At 45.6% G+C, this 23,963-nt stretch overlaps 1 protein-coding gene across 1 annotated transcript; it reads left to right on the forward strand.

Moving 5' to 3' along the window:
* Window positions 1-21,161: 21,161 nt before the first annotated feature.
* LOC129693837 (probable G-protein coupled receptor 139) lies at window positions 21,162-23,685 on the forward strand. The gene is made up of 2 exons (XM_055630583.1): window positions 21,162-21,273; window positions 22,778-23,685. The coding sequence occupies exons 1-2, from the start codon at window positions 21,162-21,164 to the stop codon at window positions 23,683-23,685; spliced, it is 1,020 nt and encodes a 339-aa protein (XP_055486558.1).
* Window positions 23,686-23,963: the final 278 nt, after the last annotated feature.

A 23,963-nucleotide genomic window follows, 5' to 3' on the forward strand; every position in this document is an offset into this window, starting at 1 on the left:
GCCGTCCCGGCTGCTACTGGACCCGCTGTTCGGCTCGTTGCTGGCTCCCGTGGACACCCTGCGGAAGGTAGGTCGCTGCTCGTTTCTGCTGCTGGTCCCCGCTGCTCCAAGCGTCGGGACTGTGCCCCGCCGCCGTCAGTCCGGGATGAATAGGTGGGGATCAGTGCAGGATGAATGGAGGAGAAGTGCAGGATGGATGGGAAGGGGGGGTAAGTACAGGGTGAATTGGGGGGGGGGGGGGGGGGGGGGGGGGGGTAGGATGGTAAGTGGCAGGAGAATCAACACGAGATGGTCCGCTTCTCTTGCGCGGCCGGGCCCTATTTTCTGCTCCGGTCGGACTGACTCTGCTGCCGACCGGGCTGAAGTGCTTGAGTGCTGTGTCCCGCTTCTCTCGCTCGGGGCCGGGCTTCCTCTCACGTCCGGGATTTCCCCGCTCTCGGTCGTCACTTGCTACCGGGCTTTCTCTGCTTTCTTCCCCCCCCCCATCGGATTGACTGTTCCCGGTCGGGCTGAAGACTCAGCTTCTGTCGGTGGCTTCTCTGGACCTGTCCGTGGCCTTTACGCTATTAGGCCGCCACCCCACGTCTGTGGCTGCTGCTTGGGCCTGTGTGTGGGCTGCACAGCAGTGGAAAACGTTCCAAGTAAGCTGACACCGTCGCTCCTAGCTGCGCTCGGTGACCCTGCTTGTCTTCCCTGCGAACTTCTTCCCGTTCCGACCTTTTTTTTTCCTTTGGCGCCAATCCAAAACCATTTGGCACCAAATATTTTGGCTTTGTGCTGTTCTACTTTGTTTCCAAATACTACCACTATTTTTTAACTTGTTTTCACTTTTCTTGGCCGTCCTTGTCCTTATCTTCCTTGTTCTTTTATCCTCGTCACCAATTTGGATGTTTGGGACAGACTTTAATAAGGCTCAGACATGGGAGTACACTAACAAGCTTCTTTATTCCAGGACGCCACCTTGAGTCTCCCCGTGCACATGCGCACTTGCACAAGATATCACAAGACATCCCATATACTAATTACATATGCTAATTATCACATACCTTACAGAATATGTGCACTGTTACGCTTCCTGAAGTCGATCATTGTCTCCTTCGTCTTGCTGTCATTAAGAGAAAGGTTGTTGTCTAGACACCAGGAAACATGGTTCTCAATCTTCTTCCTCAACTCTCCGTTATCCTGGGTCAGCAGCGTGAAGTTCCTAGGACTCCACCTGTCAGATGACCTGACGTCCACGACCAACACCACAGCACTGGTCAAGAGAGCCCAGCAGCGACTACACCCTCTCCGAAGACTACGTAAAGCAGGTCTCCCCACTACACACCTACGAACTTTTTTAGGGGGACAATCGAGAGCACTTTAACCTACGGCATCACTTCCTGGTTCGGGAGCTGCAAGGCATACACACGGCACCAACTAGATAGGATTGTGAAGACCGCCAGCAGGATTATTGGTGCTCCACTCCCTTTCCTGCTGGACATATACAGGAAGAGATGTATCAGCAGAGCCATCTCCATCATCAAAGACCCCTACCACCCATCGCATCACATATTCTCCATCCTGCCATCTGGGAAGAGGTACAGGAGCATTAGCTGCAAAACCAGCAGGATGCTCCTCAGCTTCTTCCCGCAGGCTATAAGACTGATAAACCGTCTTTGCCCCCTGCCAAAGTATCGCGCACCAACCACCAACCTGGACACACTGCAGCAGAGCCACTGTCGTGCCGCTGCCGATCGGAACGCCTGTTGATGTTTAGTAGAGAGTAGAGTGTTTAATTTGTTCATGATATATGTATTTTTATTTCTATTTATTTTTTACTGCACACTGAATGGACACTGGTTGAGCAACGTTTTTTTGTTTCCTCTGGGTATGGGAGTACTCAGGAAAATGACAATAAAGATATACTATACTATACTATGCTATACTATACTATTTGATATCCAGCTCGCAATGATGGTGTCACCTGCGAAGTTGAAAATTGAATTAGATATTTACATGGCTACACAGTCGTGGGTGTGCAAGGAGTAAAGACGGAGGCTGAGAAGGCATTCTTGCAGAGCCCCCAGGTTGAGGATTATCGTGGAGGATGATCTCTCCCTTATCCTCATTCATTGCGGTCTGTTTGTCAAGAAGACGAGGATCCTGTTGCAGAGATGAGTGCTGTCACCGAATCCCCCAGTTTGGTGAACAGCTTGGGAGGGAAAATGGTATTAAATGCAGAGTTAGTCTATGCATTGAAGTCTAACGCATGTGCCTCTCTTATCCAGTTGTTGTAGTCATAAAGGCATAGATTGATACGGTATGAAAACAGGCCCTTCGGCCCAACTGGCCCACACCTGCCAACAATGTCCCAGCTACACGAGTCCCACTTGCCTGCGCTTGGTCATTATCCCTCCAAACCTGTGCTATCGATGTACCTGTCTAGTAGAAGGGTTTCGGCCCGAAACGTTGCCTATCTCCTTCGCTCCATAGATGCTGCTGCACCCACTGAGTTTCTGCAGCATTTTTGGGTACTTTAGTAGTAGGCTCCCCTCGGCCATGACTGACCATGGGTATAGTATCCTAGTTTGCAGCTGGTGTGTGGTTGCATGCAAGCCTGAGCGATGTCATATGGAGGACCGGCTGTTGCCCATGCAGCACATCCCCCCTCTCCACGTCGTTGATCGATCCAAAGGAATAGCAGAGCCGTTACAGTTTGGCACCAGCGCCGTCGCAGGAGCTGCCAGAGCGAGGATGTCCGAGTGGCGGTGGAATAGAGTGGTGGCATCGCTGCAGCTGTTCGTTCTTTACCCTTTTTTATTTATAGTTTGTTAAAAAGATTTGCTCTGGAGGCCTTTTAGTCTTTTTATGTGGGTGGTGGGGGGGAGGGGGAAACCGTTTTATCTAGTCCCTACCTGGGTGAGGATGCGTCCTTCCTTCGAGCCGCACCTTCGCCCCCTCCTACCACCTGGATTGGCGTGGCCTTTCCTGCCGGAGACCGACCACAGCTTTGAGCTGCAGCAGGCGATGACAACACGGGTCGCCGTGCTATGACTGCCGACTTCAACTCCGTGGAGCGTCCAGCGCCGACTAATAAACACTGCAGAGCCCTGGGATATTTCACCTAAGTCGCCAGTTTTGGAGCTCCGACTGACTTCGGACCTCGGGAACCGCGGTCTCCGGTAGCAAGCAGACGTTTCAAAACTCCAAGCCGCTGAGTGCGTTCTTTCGACGCCGGAGTTCCAACATCCCAGCGAGAGGTTCTGAAACATCGGCCCGCCGTACCGGCGACTGCGGAGGCCTCGAATAGGCCCTGACCACGGGTAAACATGGAGGAAGTGGACTGAACTCTGCTGCCTTCCCTCATAGTGGGAAATGTTGAACCTGCTGTGTGTGGGGGGGGGGGGGGGGGGGGGGGGGGGGGGGGGGGGCGGTGTTATTCATGTTTAATGCTAAATTCTATAATGTTTTGTTTATTATATTGCAGTGCTGCAATGGAAACTCAAATTTCACTGCATCAATTGGTGTATGTGCCAATAAATGTCCTTCGTCCTTTGTCCATTGTTGTTGTCCTTTGTAGACAACTGCCTGTGGGGCTCCGACTGCGTATTTTCTTGATATTTACTCCAAGAGCCTTTTCCATGATAGGATATGGTCACAAGACAGTGTTCAAATCAGAGTTTTCCCTATCCTAGAAGGACTGCCTTCCCAGGCTGACGAGCCCCATCTTCCTGAGACTAATGGGGGCGGGAGCATCTACCTTCACGTGCAGGTCTATAACACCTACCCACTGCCCAAGCTTGGGGGTTGCATAACTATTTATCTGTTTAATCTGTTTAGCAGTTTCTTAAATGATGGGATAGTCCCAACCTCTGGCAGCTAGTTCCATACTAGAGGCCCAGGGAGCCGTTGGTGCGAGGAGTAGTTACCTGGAGCTGTGAGTATAAAAACAGCGCGGGGCTTGCTTCTACAGAGGCCCGGGGAGCCGTTGGTGCGAGGAGGAGTTACCTGGAGCTGTGAGTATAAAAACAACGCGGGGCTTGCTTCTACAGAGGCCCGGGGAGCCGTTGGTGCGAGAAGAGTTACCTGCAGCTGTGAGTATAAAAGGGACCGTGTTAGGAACCTGGAGCAGCAACTCGATGACCTCTGTCTGCTCAGGGGAGCGAGTAGGTCGTAGAAAGGAGTTACAGGGAGGTGGTCACTCCAAGACCACGGGAGACAGAAAACTGGGTCACAGTTAGGAAGGGCAATGGGCAGAGGCAGAGACTGGTGAGTACCCCGGTGGCTGTACACCTTGAAAATAAGTACTCATGTTTGAATAAGGGTGGCGGAAGACAGCCTACCTGGGGGCAGCGACAGCGGCCGGGCCTCTGGCATAAAGACCGGTCCTGTTGCTGAGAAGGGTAAGGAAAAGAAGAGGAGGGCAATTGTAATAGGGGACTCTATAGTCAGTGGGTCGGATAGGCGATTCTGTGGACGCAGACAGGAGACCCGGATGGTAGTTTGCCTCCCTGGTGCCAGAGTCAGGGATGTGTCTGAACGTGTTCAAGAAATCCTGAAATGGGAGGGAGAGGAGCCTGAGGTTGTACATATAGGTACCAACGACATAGGTAAAAAAAGAGAAGAGGTCCTGAAAGAAAAATTTAGGGAGTAAGGTAGAGAGTTAAGGAGAAGGGCTGCAAAGGTAACAATCTCAGGATTACTGCCTGTGCCATGTGAAAGTGAGAGTAGGAATGGAGCGAGGTGGAGGATAAATGAGTGGATGAGGGACTGGTGTAGTGGGCATGGATTCATGTTTCTGCATCATTGGGAACTGTTTTGGGGAAGGTGCGACCTGTATAGAAAGGACGGGTTGCACTTGAACTCGAGGGGGACCAATATCCTGGCGGGGAGATTTGCAAAGGATACTGGGGAAGACTTTAAATTAGTATGGTTGGGGGGAGGGACTCAGATTGGGAAAGCTAGCGGTCAGTGTGTGAGGCAGGAGGCAGAGAATGGTAGCACTCTGACCCAAAATGTAGGGGAGAGAGAAGAAAAAGAGAATAAACAGAGAATAAGAGAAGGTGGGTTTCTTAAATGTGTATATTTTAATGCTAGGAGCATTGTAAGAAAGGTGGATGAACTTAGAGCCTGGATTGACACCAGGAAGTATGATGTTGTGGCGATCAGTGAAACATGGTTGCAGGAGCGCTGGGATTGGAAACTAAATATTCCAGGATTTTGTTGCTTCAGGTGTGATAGAATTGGAGGGGCAAGAGGTGGAGGTGTTGCATTGCTTATCAGGGAAGATATTACAGCAGTGCATTGGCAGGATAGATTAGAGGGTTCGTCTAGGGATGCTATTTAGGTGTAACTGAGAAATGGGAAAGGGGTAGCAACACTTATAGGGCTGTATTATAGACCGCCAAATGGGGAGCGAGGATTGGAAGAGCAAATATGGAGATTGCAGATATTAGTAGTAAGCACAAGGTAGTGATTGTGGGAGATTTCAATTTTCCACACATAGACTGGGAAACACATTCTGTAAATGGGCTGGATGGGTTGGAGTTTGTAAAATGTGTGCAGGATAGTTTTTTGTAGCAATACATAGAGGTACCTACTAGAGAAGGGGCGTTGCTGGACCTCCTGTTAGGAAATGAGACGGGTCAGGTGGCAGAGGTATGCATTGGGGAACAGTTCAGGACCAGTGATCATAATACCATTAGTTTCAATATAAATATAGAGAGGGTCAGAACTGGACCTAGGGTTGAGATTTTTGATTGGAGAAAGGCTAACTTTGAGGAGATGCGAGAGGATTTAAAAGGAGTAAATTGGGACAGTTTGTTTTATGGGAAAGATGGAAGAGAAATGGAGGAAATTTAAAGGTCCAATTTTAAGAGTACAGAATCTTTATGTCCCTGTTCGGTTGAAAGGAAATAGTAAAAATTGGAAAGAGCCATGGTTTTCAAGGGAAATTGGACATTTGGCTCTGAAAAAAGATAGAGATCTACAATAATTATAGGCAGCATGGAGTAAATGAGGTGCTTGAGGAGTATAAAGTATGTAAAAAGAACTTAAGAAAAAAATTAGAAAAGCTAAAAGAAGATATGAGGTTGCTTTGGCAAGTAAGGTGAAAGTAAATCCAAAGGGTTTCTACAGCTATATTAATAGCAAAAGGATAATGAGGGATACAATTGGTCCATTAGATAGTCAGAGTGGACAGCCATCTGCAGAGCCAAAAGAGATGGGGGAGATATTGAACAATTTATTTTCTTCGGTATTCAACAAGGTGAAGGATATTGAATTATGTGAGGTAAGGGAAACAAGTAGAGTAGCTATGGAAACTATGAGATTCAAAGAAGAGGAAGTACTGACACTTTTGAGAAATATAAAAGTGGATAAGTCTCCAGGTCCGGACAGGATATTCCCTAGGACATTGAGGGAAGTTAGTGTAGAAATAGCATGGGCTATGACAGAAATATTTCAAATGCCATTTAAAACGGGAATAGTGCCGGAGGATTGGTGTACTGCGCATGTTGTTCCATTGTTTTAAAAGGGATCTAAGAGTAAACTTAGCAATTATAGACCAGTTAGTTTGACGTCAGTGGTGGGCAAATTAATGGAAAGGATATTTAGAGATAATATATATACGCATCTGGATAAACAGGGTCTGATTAGGAACAGTCAACATGGTTTTGTACCTGGAAGGTTATGTTTGACTAATCTTCTTGAATTTTTTGAAGAGGTTACTCGGGAAATTGATGAGGGTAAAGCAGTGGATGTTGTATATGTGGACTTCAGTAAGGCCTTTGACAAGGTTCCTCACGGAAGGTTGGTTAACAAGGTTCAATTGTTGGGTATTAATGGTGGAGTAGCAAGATGGATTCAACAGTGGTTGAATGGGAGATGTCAGGGAGTAATGGTGGATGGTTTTTTGTCAGGTTGGAGGCCAGTGACTAGTGGGGTGCCACATGGATCTGTGTTGGGTCCACTGCTGTTTGTCATGTACATCAATGATATGGATGATGGTGTGGTAAATGGGATTAGTAAGTATGCAGATGATACTAAGGTAGGTGGGGTTGAGGATAATGAAGTAGATTTTCAAAGTCCACAGAGAGATTTACACCAGTTGGAAGAGTGGGCTGAAAGATGGCAGATGGAGTTTAATGAATAGAATAGAATAGAATAGTTTCTTTATTGTCATTGTAACATGAACCATGTACAACGAAATTTAAAATGTCAGCCAGTCAGTGCACCATTCAAACATTTCTAAAAGCTAGCGATACATACAATTTAAAATAATAAAGATAAACAACTAAATAAATATCACGAACAAAGCACGCATACACACCCAACCCTCCATCCTTCTGTCGATTCCACAGTTACCACAGTCCCTTAGTCTGTATCGCCCCTGCGTTCCTTGGCGGCTACATTTAGAGCTTTTATAGCAGTGGGGTAAAAACTGTTTTTTAGTCTATTTGTCCTTGTCCTTGTAGATCTGTACCGTCTGCCTGACGGCAACAGTTCAAACAGGGAGTGTCCGGGGTGGGAAATGTCCTTTATGATATTCTGGGTTTTTTTGGTGCAGCGGGAACTGTGTAAGTCCTCCAAGGTAAGGAGAGAGCAGCCGACAATCCTCTGGGCGTTGTCAATGGCCCTCTGGAGCGCTTTCCTCTGAGCCGCTGTGCAGCTGGTGTACCACACGCATACACAGTATGTTAGTATGCTCTCAATGGAGCACCGATAAAAGGACAGCAGCAGTCTCTGAGAGATGTTATTCTTCCTGAGCACCCTCAGGAAGTGCAGTCTCTGCTGGACATTTTTCAGCAGCTTAGTGGTGTTCACGCTCCACGTCAGGTCCTCTTCAATATGGATTCCCAGGAAGCGGAAATCCGCCACCCTCTCTACACAGTCCCCTCTGATAGTCAATGGTACCATGTCCGTTTTATTCTTCCTGAAGTCTATTATTAATTCCTTTGTTTTTAAGGTGTTGAGGAGCAGGTTATTTTCTTCACACCACACTGTCAGCTGCTCCACCTCATCCCGGTAGGCGTACTCGTCCCCCCCGGAGATGAGTCCCACCACCGTAGTGTCATCCGCAAATTTGACAATGGTGTTGCTGTGGTGGGCGCTGATAAGGCTGATAATGCTGATAAGGGTGAGGTGCTGCATCTTGGCAGGACAAATCAAAATAGGACGTACATGGTAAATGGTAGGGAATTGAAGAATGCAGGTGAACAGAGAGATCTGCGAATAACATAGAAACATAGAAATTAGGTGCAGGAGTAGGCCATTCGGCCCCTCAAGCCTGCACCGCCATTCAATATGATCATGGCTGATCATCCAACTCAGTATCCCGTACCTGCCTTCTCTCCATACCCCCTGATCCTCTTAGCCACAAGGGCCACATCTAACTCCCTCTTAAATATAGCCAATGAAGTGGCCTCAACTACCCTCTGTGGCAGAGAGTTCCAGAGATTCACCACTCTCTGCATGAAAAAAGTTCTTCTCATCTCGGTTTTAAAGGATTTCCCCTTTATCCTTAAGCTGTCCTGGACTTCCCCAACATCGGGAACAATCTTCCTGCATCTAGCCTGTCCAACCCCTTAAGAATTTTGTAAGTTTCTATAAGATCCCCTCTCAATCTTCTAAATTCTAGAGAGTATAAACCAAGTCTATCCAGTCTTTCTTCATAAGACAGTCCTGACATCCCAGGAATCAGTCTGGTGAACCATCTCTGCACTCCCTCTATGGCAATAATGTCCTTCCTCAGATTTGGAGACAAAAACTGTACGCAATACTCCAGGTGTGGTCTCACCAAGACCCTGTACAACTGCAGTAGAACCTCTCTGCTCCTATACTCAAATCCTTTTGCAATGAAAGCTAACATACCATTCGCTTTCTTTACTGCCTGCTGCACCTGCATGCCTACCTTCGATGACTGGTGTACCATGACACCCAGGTCTCGCTGCATCTCCCCCTTTCCCAATCGGCCACCATTTAGATAATAGTCTGCTTTCCTGTTTTTGCCACCAAAATGGATAACCTCACATTTATCCACATTATACTGCATCTGCCAAACATTTGCCCACTCACCCAGCCTATCCAAGTCACCCTGCAGTCTCCTAGCATCCTCCTCACAGCTAACACTGCCCCCCAGCTTAGTGTCATCCGCAAACTTGGAGATATTGCCTTCAATTCCCTCATCCAGATCATTAATATATATTGTAAATAGCTGGGGTCCCAGTACTGAGCCTTGGGGTACCCCACTAGTCACAGCCTGCCATTGTGAAAAGGACCCGTTTACTCCTACTCTTTGCTTCCTGTTTGCCAGCCAGTTCTCTATCCACATCAATACTGAACCCCCAATGCCATGTGCTTTAAGTTTGTATACTATTTTTTTATGTGGGACCTTGTCGAAAGCCTTCTGGAAGTCCAGATACACCACATCCACTGGTTCTCCCCTATCCACGCTACTAGTTACATCCTCGAAAAATTCTATAAGATTCGTCAGACATGATTTACCTTTCGTAAATCCATGCTGACTTTGTCCAATGATTTCACCACTTTCCAAATGTGCTGCTATCCCATCTTTAATAACTGACTCTAGCAGTTTCCCCACTACCGATGTTAGACTAACTGGTCTGTAATTCCCCATTTTCTCTCTCCCTCCCTTCTTAAAAAGTGGGGTTACGTTTGCTACCCGCCAATCTTCAGGAACTACTCCAGAATCTAAAGAGTTTTGAAAGATTATTACTAATGCATCCACTATTTCTGGAGCTACTTCCTTAAGTACTCTGGGATGCAGCCTATCTGGCCCTGGGGATTTATCGGCCTTTAATCCATTCAATTTACCCAACACCACTTCCCGGCTAACCTGGATTTCACTCAATTCCTCCAACTCCTTTGACCCGCGGTCCCCTGCTATTTCCGGCAAATTATTTATGTCTTCCTTAGTGAAGACGGAACCAAAGTAGTTATTCAATTGGTCCGCCATATCCTTGTTCCCCACGATCAACTCCCCTGTTTCTGACTGCAAGGGACCTACATTTGTTTTAACTAATCTCTTTCTTTTCACATATCTATAAAAACATTTGCAGTCAGTTTTTATGTTCCCTGCCAGTTTTCTTTCATAATCTATTTTTCCTTTCCTAATTAAGCCCTTTGTCCTCCTCTGCTGGTCTTTGAATTTCTCCCAGTCCTCCGGTATGCTGCTTTTTCTGGCTAATTTGTACGCATCATCCTTCGCTTTGATACTATCCCTGATTTCCCTTGTTTTCCATGGTGCACAGTTCCCCGAAAGTGGAATCTCATGTAGATAGGGTGGTAAAGAAAGCTTTTGTGTGCTGGCCTTTATAAATCAGAGCATTGAGTATAGAAGTTGGGATGTAATGTTAAAATTGTACAAAAAATGATTCAATTTAATTGTCATTGTCAGTGTACAGTACAGAGACAACGAAATGCATTTTTAGCATCTCCCTTGAAAGGGAGACACAGGGCGTCGCGGTGTGCCCGCGCCAGCCGCCGTACAAGGCATTGGTGACGCCTATTCTGGAGTACGGTGTACAATTTTGGTTGCCTAATTATAGGAAGGATATCAACAAAATAGAGAGAGTACAGAGGAGATTTACTAGAATGTTGCCTGGGTTTCAGCAACTAAGTTACAGAGAAAGGTTGAACAAGTTAGGGCTTTATTCTTTGGAGCGCAGAAGGTTAAGGGGGGACTTGATGGAGGTTTTTAAAATGATGAGAGGGATAGACAGAGTTGACGTGGAAAAGCTTTTCCCACTGAGAGTAGGGAAGATTCAAACAAGGGGACATGACTTGAGAATTAAGGGACAGAAGTTTAGGGGTAACATGAGGGGGAACTTCTTTACTCAGGGAGTGGTGGCTGTGTGGAATGAGCTTCCAATGAAGGTGGTGGAGGCTGGTTCGTTTTTATCATTTAAAAATAAATTGGATAGTTATATGTACGGGAAAGGAATGGGGGGTTATGGTCTGAGCGCGGGTATATGGGACTAGGGGAGAATACGTGTTCGGCACGGACTAGAAGGGTCGAGATGGCCTGTTCCCGTGCTGTAATTGTTATATGGTTAGATTATATTGTTATACACCCACCACCCTTTGTGTAAAAAAGTTACCCCTCGGATTCCTATTAAATCTTTTCCGCTTCACCTTGAAACTATGTCCTCTGGTCCTAGAAACATAGAAAATAGGTGCAGGAGTAGGCCACTCGGCCCTTCGAGCCTGCACAGCTATTTAATATGATCATGGATGATCATCTAACTCAGTATCCTGTACCTGCGTTCTCTGCATACCCCCTGATCCCTTTAACCACAAGGGCCGCATCTAACTCCCTCTTAAATATAGCCAATGATCTGGCCTCAACTATCTTCTGTGGCAGATAATTCCAGAGATTCACCACTCTCTGTGTGAAAAATGTTTTCCTCATCTCGGTCCTAAAAGATTCCCCCATTATCCTTAAACTGTGACCCCTTGTTCTGGACTTCCCCAACATCGGGAACAATATTCCTGCATCTAGCCTGTCCAACCCCTATGAATTTTATAAGTTTCTATAAGATCCCCCTCTTCTTCTAAATTCTAGCAAGTACAAACCAAGTCTATCCAGTCTTTCTTCATATGAATGTCCTGACATCCCAGGAATCAGTCTGGTGAACCTTCTCTGTACTTCCTCTATGGCAAGAATGTATTTCCTCAGATTAGGAGACCAAAACTGTACGCAATACTCCAGGTGTTGTCTCACCAAGTCCCTGTAGAACTGCAGTAGAATCTCCCTGCTGCTATACTGAAATCCTTTTGCTATGAATGCTAACATACCATTTGCTTTCTTCACTGCCTGCTGCACCTGCATGCCTACTTTCAATGACTGGTGTACCATGACACCCAGGTCTCGTTGCATCTCCTCCTTTCCTAATCGGCCACCATTCAGATAATAGTCTAATTTCCTGTTTTTGCCACCAAAGTGGATAACCTCACATTTATCCACATTTACTGCATCTGCCATGCATTTGCCCACTCACCCAGCCTATCCAAGCCACATTGCAGCCTCCTAGCATCCTCCTCACAGCTAACACTGCCCCCCAGCTTCGTGTCATCCGCAAACTTGGAGATGTTTCATTCAATTCCCTCTTCCAGATCATTAATATGTTGTAAATAACTGGGGTCCCAGCACTGAGCCTTGTGGTACTCCACTAATCACTGCCTGCCATTCTGAAAATGACCCGTTTACTCCTGCTCTTTGCTCCCTGTCTGCCAGAGATTTCTCTATCCACCTCAGTACTGAACCCCCAATACCGTGTGCTTTAAGTTTGCATACTAATCTCTTTGTGGGACCTTGTCGAAAGCCTACTGAAAGTCCAGATATAACACTGGTTCTCCCTTATCCACTCTACTAGTTACATCCTCGAAAAATTCTATAAGATTCGTCAGATATGATTTACCTTTCATAAATCCATGCTGACTTTGTCCAACGATTTCGCCACTTTCCAAATGTGCCGCTGTCCCATCTTTAATAACTGATTTTACTTCGGAGTCACGTGAGTGACTACGTGAAGAACCCCGCTTACGACGCATGCGTGTCATATCGCTACACGCATTGCAACGAGTCACACCTGGGGAGGACGTCCCCTTGAATGGGAGAAGAGAAAAAGTCGACGAACGGCAGGTAAGTGACTCTGCATTTCAAACTTTTGTAGGAAATGGACAGAGTAACTCGGAGAAAGTCTGTGAGGAAGGTGCAGGAGGTAAGTCGGGAAGGATCCGGGGACCTGCAGCAGCAACCGACGGCACAGGAGATTCCTATGGAGGAACCAGCTGTGCCCGACTTAAATCCCGCACCGGCAAAATCTACTTCTCGGCCGGGCGGGAAGGTAAAGCGAAAATTGCATCACTATGAAAGTGATGTGGTCATGGAGCAGCCAGGAGCGGCCAGTTTTACGGAGCTGGAAAGCCGGTACGAGTGGCTGGAGGATGATCAGCCGCCAGCGACAGGTGCCCGTGAGTACCGAGACCAGGAGGAGCGGCATGATTATATCGGGCGGCCGGGAGCGACCAGTGCCTGTAAGCATTGGGAATGGCTGCAGGAGAAACCGCGTGCGGCTAGTGCCCGAGAGCAACAAGGTCGGCAGGAGCGGTCGTATAATTTAAAGCACCCGCGATCGACTAGTGCCCGAGAGCATGAAAGTCGGCTGGAGCGGTTGCAGGAGGAAATTCTCCAGAGTGGCAGGACCCGGGATATGGAGGATAGCCACAGTGGGCAAAATATAAGTCCCACAGCAGATTCCCATAAAGGGCTGCATGAAGTATCAGACTCCTCTGAGGAGGGTATTGAAGGTCTGATTGGGTCAGAATCTGAGCAGGAGATGGAGCCACCTTCCCCTATTGAAGGGGAGAAAAACAACCTGCTGGACATGGTGGGCCAGTACTTCCAGCAGCAACAAACTGGGAAGGATCTCGAGGCCAGGATGGCTGCCAGTATTGAATATATGTCCACCCATCAACTTCAAGCCAATACTTTTGCTGAAGTGTTGGAAAGGCATTTACCCCCGGGCAATTGTGGTGCTCTTAATGTAGCCAGTGTCAACCGGTGCATTTGGAGACATGTTGGGCAAGCCATTAGGAGTCAGGATATTAAAATCTAAAATGCCCTGAAAGGTCTCACGGCGGGCATAACAGCCTTGGCCCGCATGTTAGAAAAGGTGGACATGACTAGTGACCACAAGGATGCCTTAGCACTATTCTGCAACGTGCAGTTTGAACTGAATAATATTAGAAAGGGGGCCATTCAGCCAGCTCTAGATCCTATGTTCGCTATACTGTGTAAGCAAAGGGCTATAAGACCTCAAACCCTGTTATTTGGGGGAGACCTGTCCAAACAGGTTAAAGATTTGGATGAGGAGGCCAAGACTTTGGGGCTGATTAGAGCATCCAAATGATAACTGGGGAAAAGATATCAACCTTATGGGCCTCCTAAGAAAGGTAGTTTTTATACTAATAGTGCAAGGAATTGGAGAGAGGCCAGAGGTACACAGCAGCAGCGTCCTTTTTTATGGTTTGGCCCGGGACGACCACTGTGGAAGATGCGAAAGCCTCTACTTCAGCATCTACCCCAACCTCAACCTCAAGGCCCTCTACAACCACGAATGAAAACAAGAAAATAACTCAGTTACCACCAATAACCATGGAGGTAGGTGAATCTGGGGCTCCAGAATTAATAGGGAGCACGGAAGTTGGAGGGACATTGCAACTTCATTTGGAAGCATGGTGTAATATAACTATGGACAGATATATCCTTAGTAGTATTAAGGGATATCTGATAGAGTTTATACACAAACAAAACCCTCCAGTACAACATACACCGGACAGAATATACATGCTTACTAAATTGGAACAAGCTCACATAGAACTACAAAGATTATTCACTAAAGGAGTAATTGAACAAACAAAACATGAACAACAGGAATTTGTCTCAAACATCTGTATTAGAAATAAGAAAGATGGGGGTTGCCGTACTATTATTGATTTATCAACGCTTAACAATTTTGTGCAATATGTTAATTTTAAAATGGATTAGCAGAGTTAATTAAAGAGTTAGTTTCAGCAGGCTACTTTATGGCGTATTGATCTTAAAGATGCTTACTATACAATACCCATCAGAGGTAAACACAGGCTGTTTTTGAAATTTAACTTGATGGGACAGCATTGGAAATACAAGTCGCTACCAAACGGGCTAACGTCAGCCCCCAGATTATTTACAAAAATTCTTAAACCACTTTGGCATTGTTGCGACAACAAAAACATAGAGTAATGGCATGTTTGGATGATATACTTATTGTGGGAAAATCTTATGAATTGGCATGTCAGGCAGTGGTTGCCACAAAACAATTGGTTGAAGAGCTGGGATTCATTATCCATCCAATTAAGTCAAAATTAACACCATCGACTAATATTGATTACTTGGGGTTCACCATTAACACAATTAATATGTTAGTGACTTTACCAATAGGGAAAGCCACAGAGTTACAAAAGGATTGCAGAGAGCTTATTAATACATTACCAAAATTTACAGAGAGAGAAAATTAGAGCACTCAAAATTAATAGAGGCCATTTTGATCGGCCAATGGAGCTAACAGTTGAAGCCATAAAATAATTACAATGGTGGGAACACAATGTTAAGCATTGCTCCAACCCAATAGTTATTGACAACCCGTCTGTGGTATTAGAAACAGATGCCAGTGCAATTGGTTGGGGTGCAACTGATACCATCTCGAGCTGTGGAGGGAGATGGAATATACAAGAAGCTAACCTACTTAACACTAAGGGTATAAATTACTTAGAAATGTTAAGTGCGTTTTATGGGCTAAAATCTTATTGCTCAGGAATGAAACAGCAGCATGTTAGATTGCAGATAGATAATACTGTGGCATATATAAATCATATGGGTGGAAATATATCAACATCTTGTGATGAATTGGCAAACTCAATTTGGCAATGGTGCGTCCAAAGGAATATTTGGTTATCGGCTACGTATCTACCAGGGATACTAAATTCAGTGGCAGACGCCAGGTCACAAAACTTTAATGAGAATACTGAATGGATGTAGGATAGAACGGTATTTGCTGAAATCACCGTAAAGTATGGAAGGCCGGATATTGATCTTTTTGCATCCAGGTTAAATCACCAGTTACCGAGGTACGTATCATGGGAACCAGATCCTGGGGCAGAAGCTACAGATGCATTTTCACTGCACTGGGGGAAATGGTTCATTTATGCATTTCCTCCTTTCTGCCTCATCGATCGGGTACTAAGGAAAATTCAACAGGATTCGGCATCTGGGATTCTCATAGTACCTGATTGGCCTACCCAACCATGGTTCTCGGTGGACATGGTGCTGGAACCATGTATAACTTTAAGACATAGTCCTAAGTTGCTGGTGCATCCAGTAACTCAGGATAGCCACTCATGCCATAAAAAAAATGATTTATTGGGTTGTAGACTCTAAAAGACCCGCTACGGGACATGGGCTATCAAAAAGACCTGGACATGATCACAGCAGCACAAAGAAGGTCTACACAAAAACAGTAAGGTCATATTAGAAAATTGACTAATTACTGCCATAATAACCATCTGGACCACAGAAATAAGGATGTTCCGGCGGTGCTAGAGTTTCTCACCAGCCTGCACTATGACGGACTTAGTTACAGCACTGTGAATAGTGCCAGAAGTGCATTGTCAAGTAATTTGTGGCAAGGAACAGAAAGACAGTCTGTGGGATCACATCCTCTGGTAGTTAAACTTTTAAGAGGCATCTTTAACACCAAGCCACCCAAAACAAGATACAACCAAATCTGGGATGTAAGTGTGGTCCTGACCATGTTAAGGAATTGGTCGCCGGCTACAGCATTAACTCTGGACAAACTAACTAGGAAAATGGTAATGCTGATGGCGCTGGTCACAGCGTAAAGGGTCCAGTCATTGCAAAAATTAAGACTGGATAGCATGACTATGGCGGCAGGAAGTTTGGTTTTTGTGATCCAGGACCTTATTAAACAAAATAGCCCAGGATCAGCGGGGCAGGTCATAGAATTTATGGCCTACCCGGAGGACGAACGCATCTGTATAGTGAAGCACATTTTGTTGTACATTGAAAGGACAAAGGCTATCAGAAGCAAGGAAATGGCTCTTTTAATCAGCCATAAGAAACCGTACCATAGAGTGTCAACTCAGACCATTTCACGGTGGCTGAAATATGGGTTAAGAAAGGCGGGAGTGGACACTAACATATTTAAAACGCACTCCACCAGGGCTGCAGCTACATCCGCAGCAAAACGCCTTGATGTATCCATGGACCAAATCCTCAGGATTGCAGGATAGTCGTCCGAGAAAACGTTTCAGAAATTTTATAACAAACCAGTTAGGAGTATAGGAACGTTTTCGGGGAAAATTTTAAGTTCTGTATGATAATTTATCCCTGAAGAATACAAGGGTTCTGATTTGAATTAATAAAATATTATTTATCATTTACGTTAAATAATTGGTATGAATGTTTTTTTGAATATCATTAACAATTTCTCCCAAACTACCAAGGCAGTTGTGAAGCATGGACTCGTTCCACGGCATGAGGTCACAGAGCTTTGAAATTTTCATGTAGTCACTCACGTGACACCGAAGTAAAATAGTAAGATTAAACGAGAACTTACCAGTTTGAAGTTTGATCTTTATTTTATGAGGAGGAACGTTGAGGGAATACGTGCCCTCTGCTCCCACCCTCGTATGGTCATATCTTGAACTGGTATATCTTTAATAATCTTACTATCTTAAGTCATTATAGTGTATCTGTGACCTCACACCGCAGCTTTGAAGGATGACATGCATGCGTCGTAGGCGGGGTTCTTCACGTATTCCCTCAACGTTCCTCCTCATAAAATAAAGATCAAACTTCAAACTGGTAAGTTCTCGTTTAATCTTACTATTCTAGCAGTTTCCCCACTACCGATGTTAGACTAACTGGTCTGTAATTCCCCGTTTTCTCTGTCCCACCCTTTTTAAAAAGTGGGGTTATATTAGCTACCCTCCAATCCTCATGAACTACTCCAGAATATAAGGGTTTTTAAAAATTATCACTAAAGCATCCACTATTTCTGTGGGTACTTCCTTAAGTACTCTGGGATGCAACTTATTTGGCCCTCGGGATTTATCGGCCTTTAATCCATTCATGGAAACATAGATAGGTGCAGGAGGCGGCGCGACTCTGGTCAGCAGCGGCCTCTGCAGCCTGTCCGCGTTTTTATTATTTTTTTGTCTGTGTTTTTATGTAGTTTTTGTTATTTTATGTTGGGGTGTGTGTGTGGGGGGGGGTGGGTGTGGGTGGGAGGGGGGGGGGGAAACTTTTGAATCTCTCCCTGCACTGGAGACCCGACCTTTTCTCGTCGGGTCTCAGCTGTCGTTGGGGCCGCAACGAGGAGCGGCCTCCAACAGGAAGAAGCCGGGGACTCAGGTGCCGACTCACCTCACCGTCGTGGAGCTGGCTGAGACCGGAGCGGGTGGAGCGGTAGAGGAGCGTTGCTGCTGCTGCTGCTGCTGCTGCTGCTGCTGCTGCTGCTGCTGCTGCTGCTGCTGCTGCTGCTGCTGCTGCTGCGGCTGCTGCTGCTGCTGCTGCTGCTGCTGCTGCTGCTGCTGCTGCTGCTGCTGCTGCTGCTGCTGCCGCCGCCGCCGCTGCTGCTGCTGCTGTCGGAGGCTGCTGCTGCTGCTGGGTCTGCGGACGGCTGTGGCACCGGGAGCCCGCGGATCCCTGGAGGGAGACCGCTTTTCGGGGCTCCTGCAACGGCGACTTCTCCCGCCCGAGTTGCGGGGTCGAAGAGCTCCTGGAGCGGGGCTTAGCACCTCTGCCCCGCGCGGCTTGGAATGCGGGACTTTGCGAGCGCACACCGGGGGCTCCAACATCAAGACCCGGTGTGCGACCTCGCATCACCCGGCGTGGCTTTAATGGCCGCGGGACAATCGCCATCGCCAGCCGGGGGCTATGACTTTGACTCTGACATCGGGGGGGGAGAGAGTGCAGTGGAGAGATAAGTTTATTTGGCCTTCCATCACAGCTATGTGATGGATGTTTATGTAAAATGTAATTATGTTGTGTCTGGGGTCTATTTGTGTGTAATGTATGGCTGCAGAAACGGCATTTCATTTGGACCTCCAGGGGTCCAAATGACAATTAAATAGACTCTTGACTCTTGACTCTTTAGTAGGCTATTTGGCCCTTCGAGCCTGCACTGCCATTCAATATGATCATGGCTGATCATCCAATTCAGTATACCGTACCTGCCTTCTCTCCATATCCCCTGATCCCTCTAGCCACAAGGGCCACATCTAACTCCCTCTTAAATATAGCCAATGAACTGGCCTCAACTACCTTCTGTGGCAGAGAGCTCCAGAGATTCGCCACTCTCTGTGTGAAAAATGTTATTCTCATCTCGGTTCTAAAGAAAATAGAGAGAATACAGAGGAGATTTATTAGAATGTTGCCTGGGTTTCAGCAACTAAGTTACAGAGAAAGGTTGAACAAGTTAGGTCTTTATTCTTTGGAGTGCTTAAAGTTAAGGGGGGACTTGATAGAGGTCATTAAAATGACGAGAGGGATAGACAGAGTTGACGTGGATAAGCTTTTCCCACTGAGAGTAGGGAAGATTAAAACGAGGACATGACTTCAGAATTAAGGGACAGAAGTTTAGGGGTAACATGATGTTTAGGGATAACATGGTGGTGTTGTGGATAATTAAGTAGATTTTCAAATTCTACTGAGAGATTTAGGCCATTTAGAAGAGTGGGCTGAAAGATGGCAGATGGAGTATGATGCTGATAAGTGTGAGGTGCTACATCTTGGCAGGACAAATCAAAATAGGATGTACATGGTAAACGGTAGTGAATTGAGGAATGCAGTTGAACAGATGGATCTAGGAATAACTGCATAGTTCCCTGAAGGTGGAATCACATGTAGATAGGGTGGTAAAGAAAGCTTTTGGTGTGCTGGCCTTTATAAATTGCGTAAATTGAGCATTGAGTATAAAAGTTGGGATGTAATGTTAAAATTGTACAAGGCATTGGTGAGGCCAATTCTGGAGTATGGTGTACAATTTTGGTCGCATAATTATAGAAAGGATATCAACAAAATAGAGAGAGTACAGAGGAGATTTACTAGAATGTTGCCTGGGTTTCAGCAACTAAGTTACAGAGAAAGGTTGAACAAGTTAGGTCTTTATTCTTTGGAGCGCAGAAAGTTAAGGGGGGACTTGATAGAGGTCATTAAAATGATGAGAGGGATAGACATGGTTGACGTGGATAAGCTTTTCCCACTGAGAGTAGGGAAGATTCAATCAAGAGGACGGCTTGAGAATTAAGGGACAGAAGTTTAGGGGTAACATGAGGGGGAACTTCTTTACTCAGAGAGTGGTAGCTGTGTTGAATGAGCTTCCAGTGGAAGTGGTGGAGGCAGGTTCGATTTTATAATTAAAAAATAAATATATGGACGGGATAAGAATGGAGGGTTATGGTATAAGTGCAGGTAGATGGGACTCGGGGAGAATACGTGTTTGGCACGGACTAGAAGGGCCGAGATGGGCTGTTTCTGTGCTGTTATTGTTATATGAGGGGGAACTCTTTTACTCAGGGAGTGGTAGCTGTGTGGAATGAGCTTCCAGTGGAAGTGGTGGAGGCAGTTCGATTTTATCATTTAAAATTACATTGGATAGGTATATGGATGGGAAAGGAATGGAGGGTTATGGTCTGAGTGCAGGTAGCTGGGACTAGGGGAAAATAAGTGTTCAGCACGGACTTGTAGGGCCGAGATGGCCTGTTTCCATGCTGTAATTGTTTTATGATTATGTGGTTAAAGGATTTTCCCCTCTATCCTTAAGCTGTAACCCCTTGTCCTGGACTTCCCCAACATCGGTAACAATCTTCCTGCATCTAGCCTGTCCAATCCCTTAAGAATTTTGTAAGTTTCTATACGATCCCCCCTCAATCTCCTAAATTCTAGCGAGTACAATCCGAGTCTATCCAATCTTTCTTCATAAGAAAGTCCTGACATCCCAGGAATCAGTCTGGTCAATTTACCTAACACCATTTGCCGGCTAATCTGGATTTCACTCAGTTCCTCCATCACATTTAACCGCCGGTCTGGGCAAGAGACTCTTCGCATCTACGCAATTGATTCCTCATATGATGTTTCCACTAAATGATCACGTTAATGAACTTGAGATGTTCCAGGGATAAGTGTGGTGCTAGGGCGATGGCACAATCCGTGGACCTGTTGTGGCAGTAGGCGGACTGCAATAGGTCAAGGTCGCTGGATAGACTAGATTTAACAATTAGCCTATGAAAACATTTCATGGTGGTGGATGCTGCCACTAGAATAATTGTTCCCATCTTAAACAAATATAACGCTGTCTTTCAATAGAAATAAACAGGAAACGTGTGAGTGTGATTCGCATTTTCTTTCCTCACAAACAACATTCCGCAGTGGGATTTGGGGGCCTGCAGAGATTGTTTGTTCAGTGGCTATACTTGATCTCAATTACAATGACGTCTGAAGACGTCCTCCGGGAATTCCCGTCTGGTTAAATAAGGAGCTGATTGCACTGTGCAACCTCGCTTGCTGCCTTCAACAAACACCGCAAGGTGACGCCATGGAGTCGGCCAAGATCACTATGCACTGGTTGGAAGTACTACGCATTAAAAAAGCTTTCCAAGCCGTCCAAAGGATTTACTACCCCCTGCTCGCAGCCGTTAGTGTTCCTGGTAAGCAGTTGTGTCATTATTGCGCACGCGTGTCTCTCGCAGATCGCAGTGAAATAACGCGCAAGTTTTATATGGTTTCCAATATTACATGTCCGAGTGTGTTATGTACCACAAATAATTTTAAATTTGTTCCTGCTTTTATATGTTGCACAAACATGTTAATTGAAACGTGGACGAGTTTGGCTTGGTTGTAATAATACTCTGATATAAAATGGAGCGGCAGAAGGCTGGGATCTCAGTAGTTCATAATCGCGACTGCATCAAATATCTGATGGAGCATTTTCGCTGCGGTGTTTTAATCTCCGCACGTTTGAGTAAGGTATCATAACATTTCTCATTAAGAATTCCTCTGCTTCCTATTTTACTCTTCGTTCGAGTTACAATTAGAATGTGTGGTTATGATTTCAAAGATTCTTCATCGGGATTTGTTTGACATATTGCTTGCTCTATTGTGGATGAGTGTTAGCTATTTTCTGTGTGAGAACTGAACACTGCTCAACCGGATGAAAAGAATGTGAATAGAGATAATTTACGGCACGGGACATGGGGATGGCTATGGGGATCGTGCAAAACACCCAGTTATTCAGAATAGACACGGGAGTTGGCGAGGAACCTTGACGTGAGCTGGAGACGAGTAGCAACGTTTAATATATTAGTTAATGCAGGTAGAAACGCTACAAAAATAGGATTTCCCTCGGGTGCCCTTCATTTATAACCGGTAGAAAAAAATAAGCACTCGGAAAATTGGATAAAAATGGGAAAATCAAGTAAGATCTCTGCTGAAAATCCAGTAATCTGCTGAAATGACACCTGCAAATAACAAAACAAGTACAAGTTAATGTGTGCTTTGGGGCCGAGGACCAATGCAAATAAGTGTCATCTAATTTCTCGTGGTCTCTGCGCTATTATCCTTTTGATTTCTAACCATGTTTCCCATGTCTGCTCAAATTCAAATACGCTTGTTTGGAAAGTAGATTCAAATCTCGGATACAAGAGGAAAGATTAACTCTATTTTATACTGTACAGACACTGCTTCAGCTGTTGTATTTTTCCTCTTAGTTTACGTTCACATTCATCGCCTATTGTATTTTGTAAACGATTTATTTTCTCAGATCTATAAAATATATATTTTTACAAAGGTCGTGGGTCTTCACAGATATTTCCGGTATCCACCCTTTTGGCCGTTCATCAGCAGAGCAGGAACATTCCTTTTTCTTCGCACCACCGCAGCTTTATCTAGTGACCGGTTTGGACAACACCTTGTCGCCCGCGCTCCATTATCAGAGGCGGTGGGCATACATTAGGATTGTCGCCAGAACTTCTGTTCATTTCCTTGATTAAATATGTATTATTTCTCCCTTAATTTCATATTAGATTATCTTCCTTCTGAGCAGGTTACATGGGCCCGCGCTGCTAATCATATAGATTTAATATCAAACTCATTGGCGAGGCAGAATTTGAATCTACGTGAATAATTTTCCAGTTAACTTTCACATCTTTGCAGTTAACGTTATGACAATTGTGATCCTGTCCCGGGGAAGATGCGGCCTATCCACTTGCGTAACTCGTTACCTTGTGGCCATGGCGGCGGCGGATCTGTTGATTGTCATCATCGACTTGATATTGAGGCATATACCCATCCTCTATTGGAAGGAGTTCAGTTTTGTGCAGTCCTTTCCCGTGTGCAATATCCACGCCGTCCTGCTGTTCGCAGCTACAGACTGTTCTGTCTGGTTCACCGTCACCTTCACCTTCGATCGATTTGTGGCCATATGTTGCCCGAAGATGAAAACGAAATATTGTACCGAGCGAACGGCGGCGTTTGTTTTAGGGACAGTGACAGTGTTGAGTTGTTTGAAGAACATTTTCTGGTACTTTATGTTGACGGGTCGCTATTTGCTGACGAATCTCCCCTGGTTTTGTGCAGTGGTTCCCGGCGTGCGCTCTTCGCGGGTCTGGGCAGCAATTGAGTTTCTTCATTACATTTTCACCCCGGGCGTCCCATTCCTTCTGATTATGCTGCTCAATATGATGACGGTCAGACACATTGTGGCAGCCAGCAGAGCGCGCAGGAGATTCCACGCTCAAAGCAGTGGAGAGTGTGGGAAGAATCCCAGAGATGCAGAAATGGAGAGTAGAAAGAAGTCCATAATTTTATTGCTGGTTATCTCAGGCAATTTCATCTTCTTATGGTCACTGTTCATCGTGTACGCTATCTGTTACCGAATATTGGCCTTGGGACATTTGTCTGTGGACGTCAATATTTATGTTGAACAGATTGGATTCATGTTGCAGCTTCTGAGCTGCTGCACCAACACAGGCATTTACGCAGTGACTCAGACCAAGTTCAGAGCGGAGATGACGAATGCAGTGAAATATCCTTTTACCGCAATTATGAAGTTAATGAAATGAGGAGAAAGCGGTTCCTGCATCGCATTCCAATTCTGCCCGATGATCTCGTGATTGTCCTGTCATAGAAAATATTGCCTTCTGTACTCGTATGAAACTGACTTGGGCGAGTGGATCGCGTTATAAATGGATTCCCTGTTCATGGTTTGAATTAGTTCAGTTTAGTTTAGTTTATAACTGTCACGTAAAAGAATGTACAATGAAAAGCTTTTGCTTTCGTACTCTCCTGTCAATGAAATGACTGTACACGAATATACTGAAAAGATATTACAGCTTTGTGC

This window comes from Leucoraja erinacea, unplaced genomic scaffold (genome assembly GCF_028641065.1).
Source record: "Leucoraja erinacea ecotype New England unplaced genomic scaffold, Leri_hhj_1 Leri_442S, whole genome shotgun sequence".
NCBI classification, from domain to species: domain Eukaryota; kingdom Metazoa; phylum Chordata; class Chondrichthyes; order Rajiformes; family Rajidae; genus Leucoraja; species Leucoraja erinaceus.

Coding starts and splice junctions, on each gene's coding strand:
- LOC129693837 (XM_055630583.1), top strand. CDS start 21,162: ATGGAGTCGGCCAAGATCACTATGCACTGGTTGGAAGTACTACGCATT. Junction 21,274..22,777: donor CGCAGCCGTTAGTGTTCCTG/GTAAGCAGTTGT, acceptor ACATCTTTGCAG/TTAACGTTATGACAATTGTG.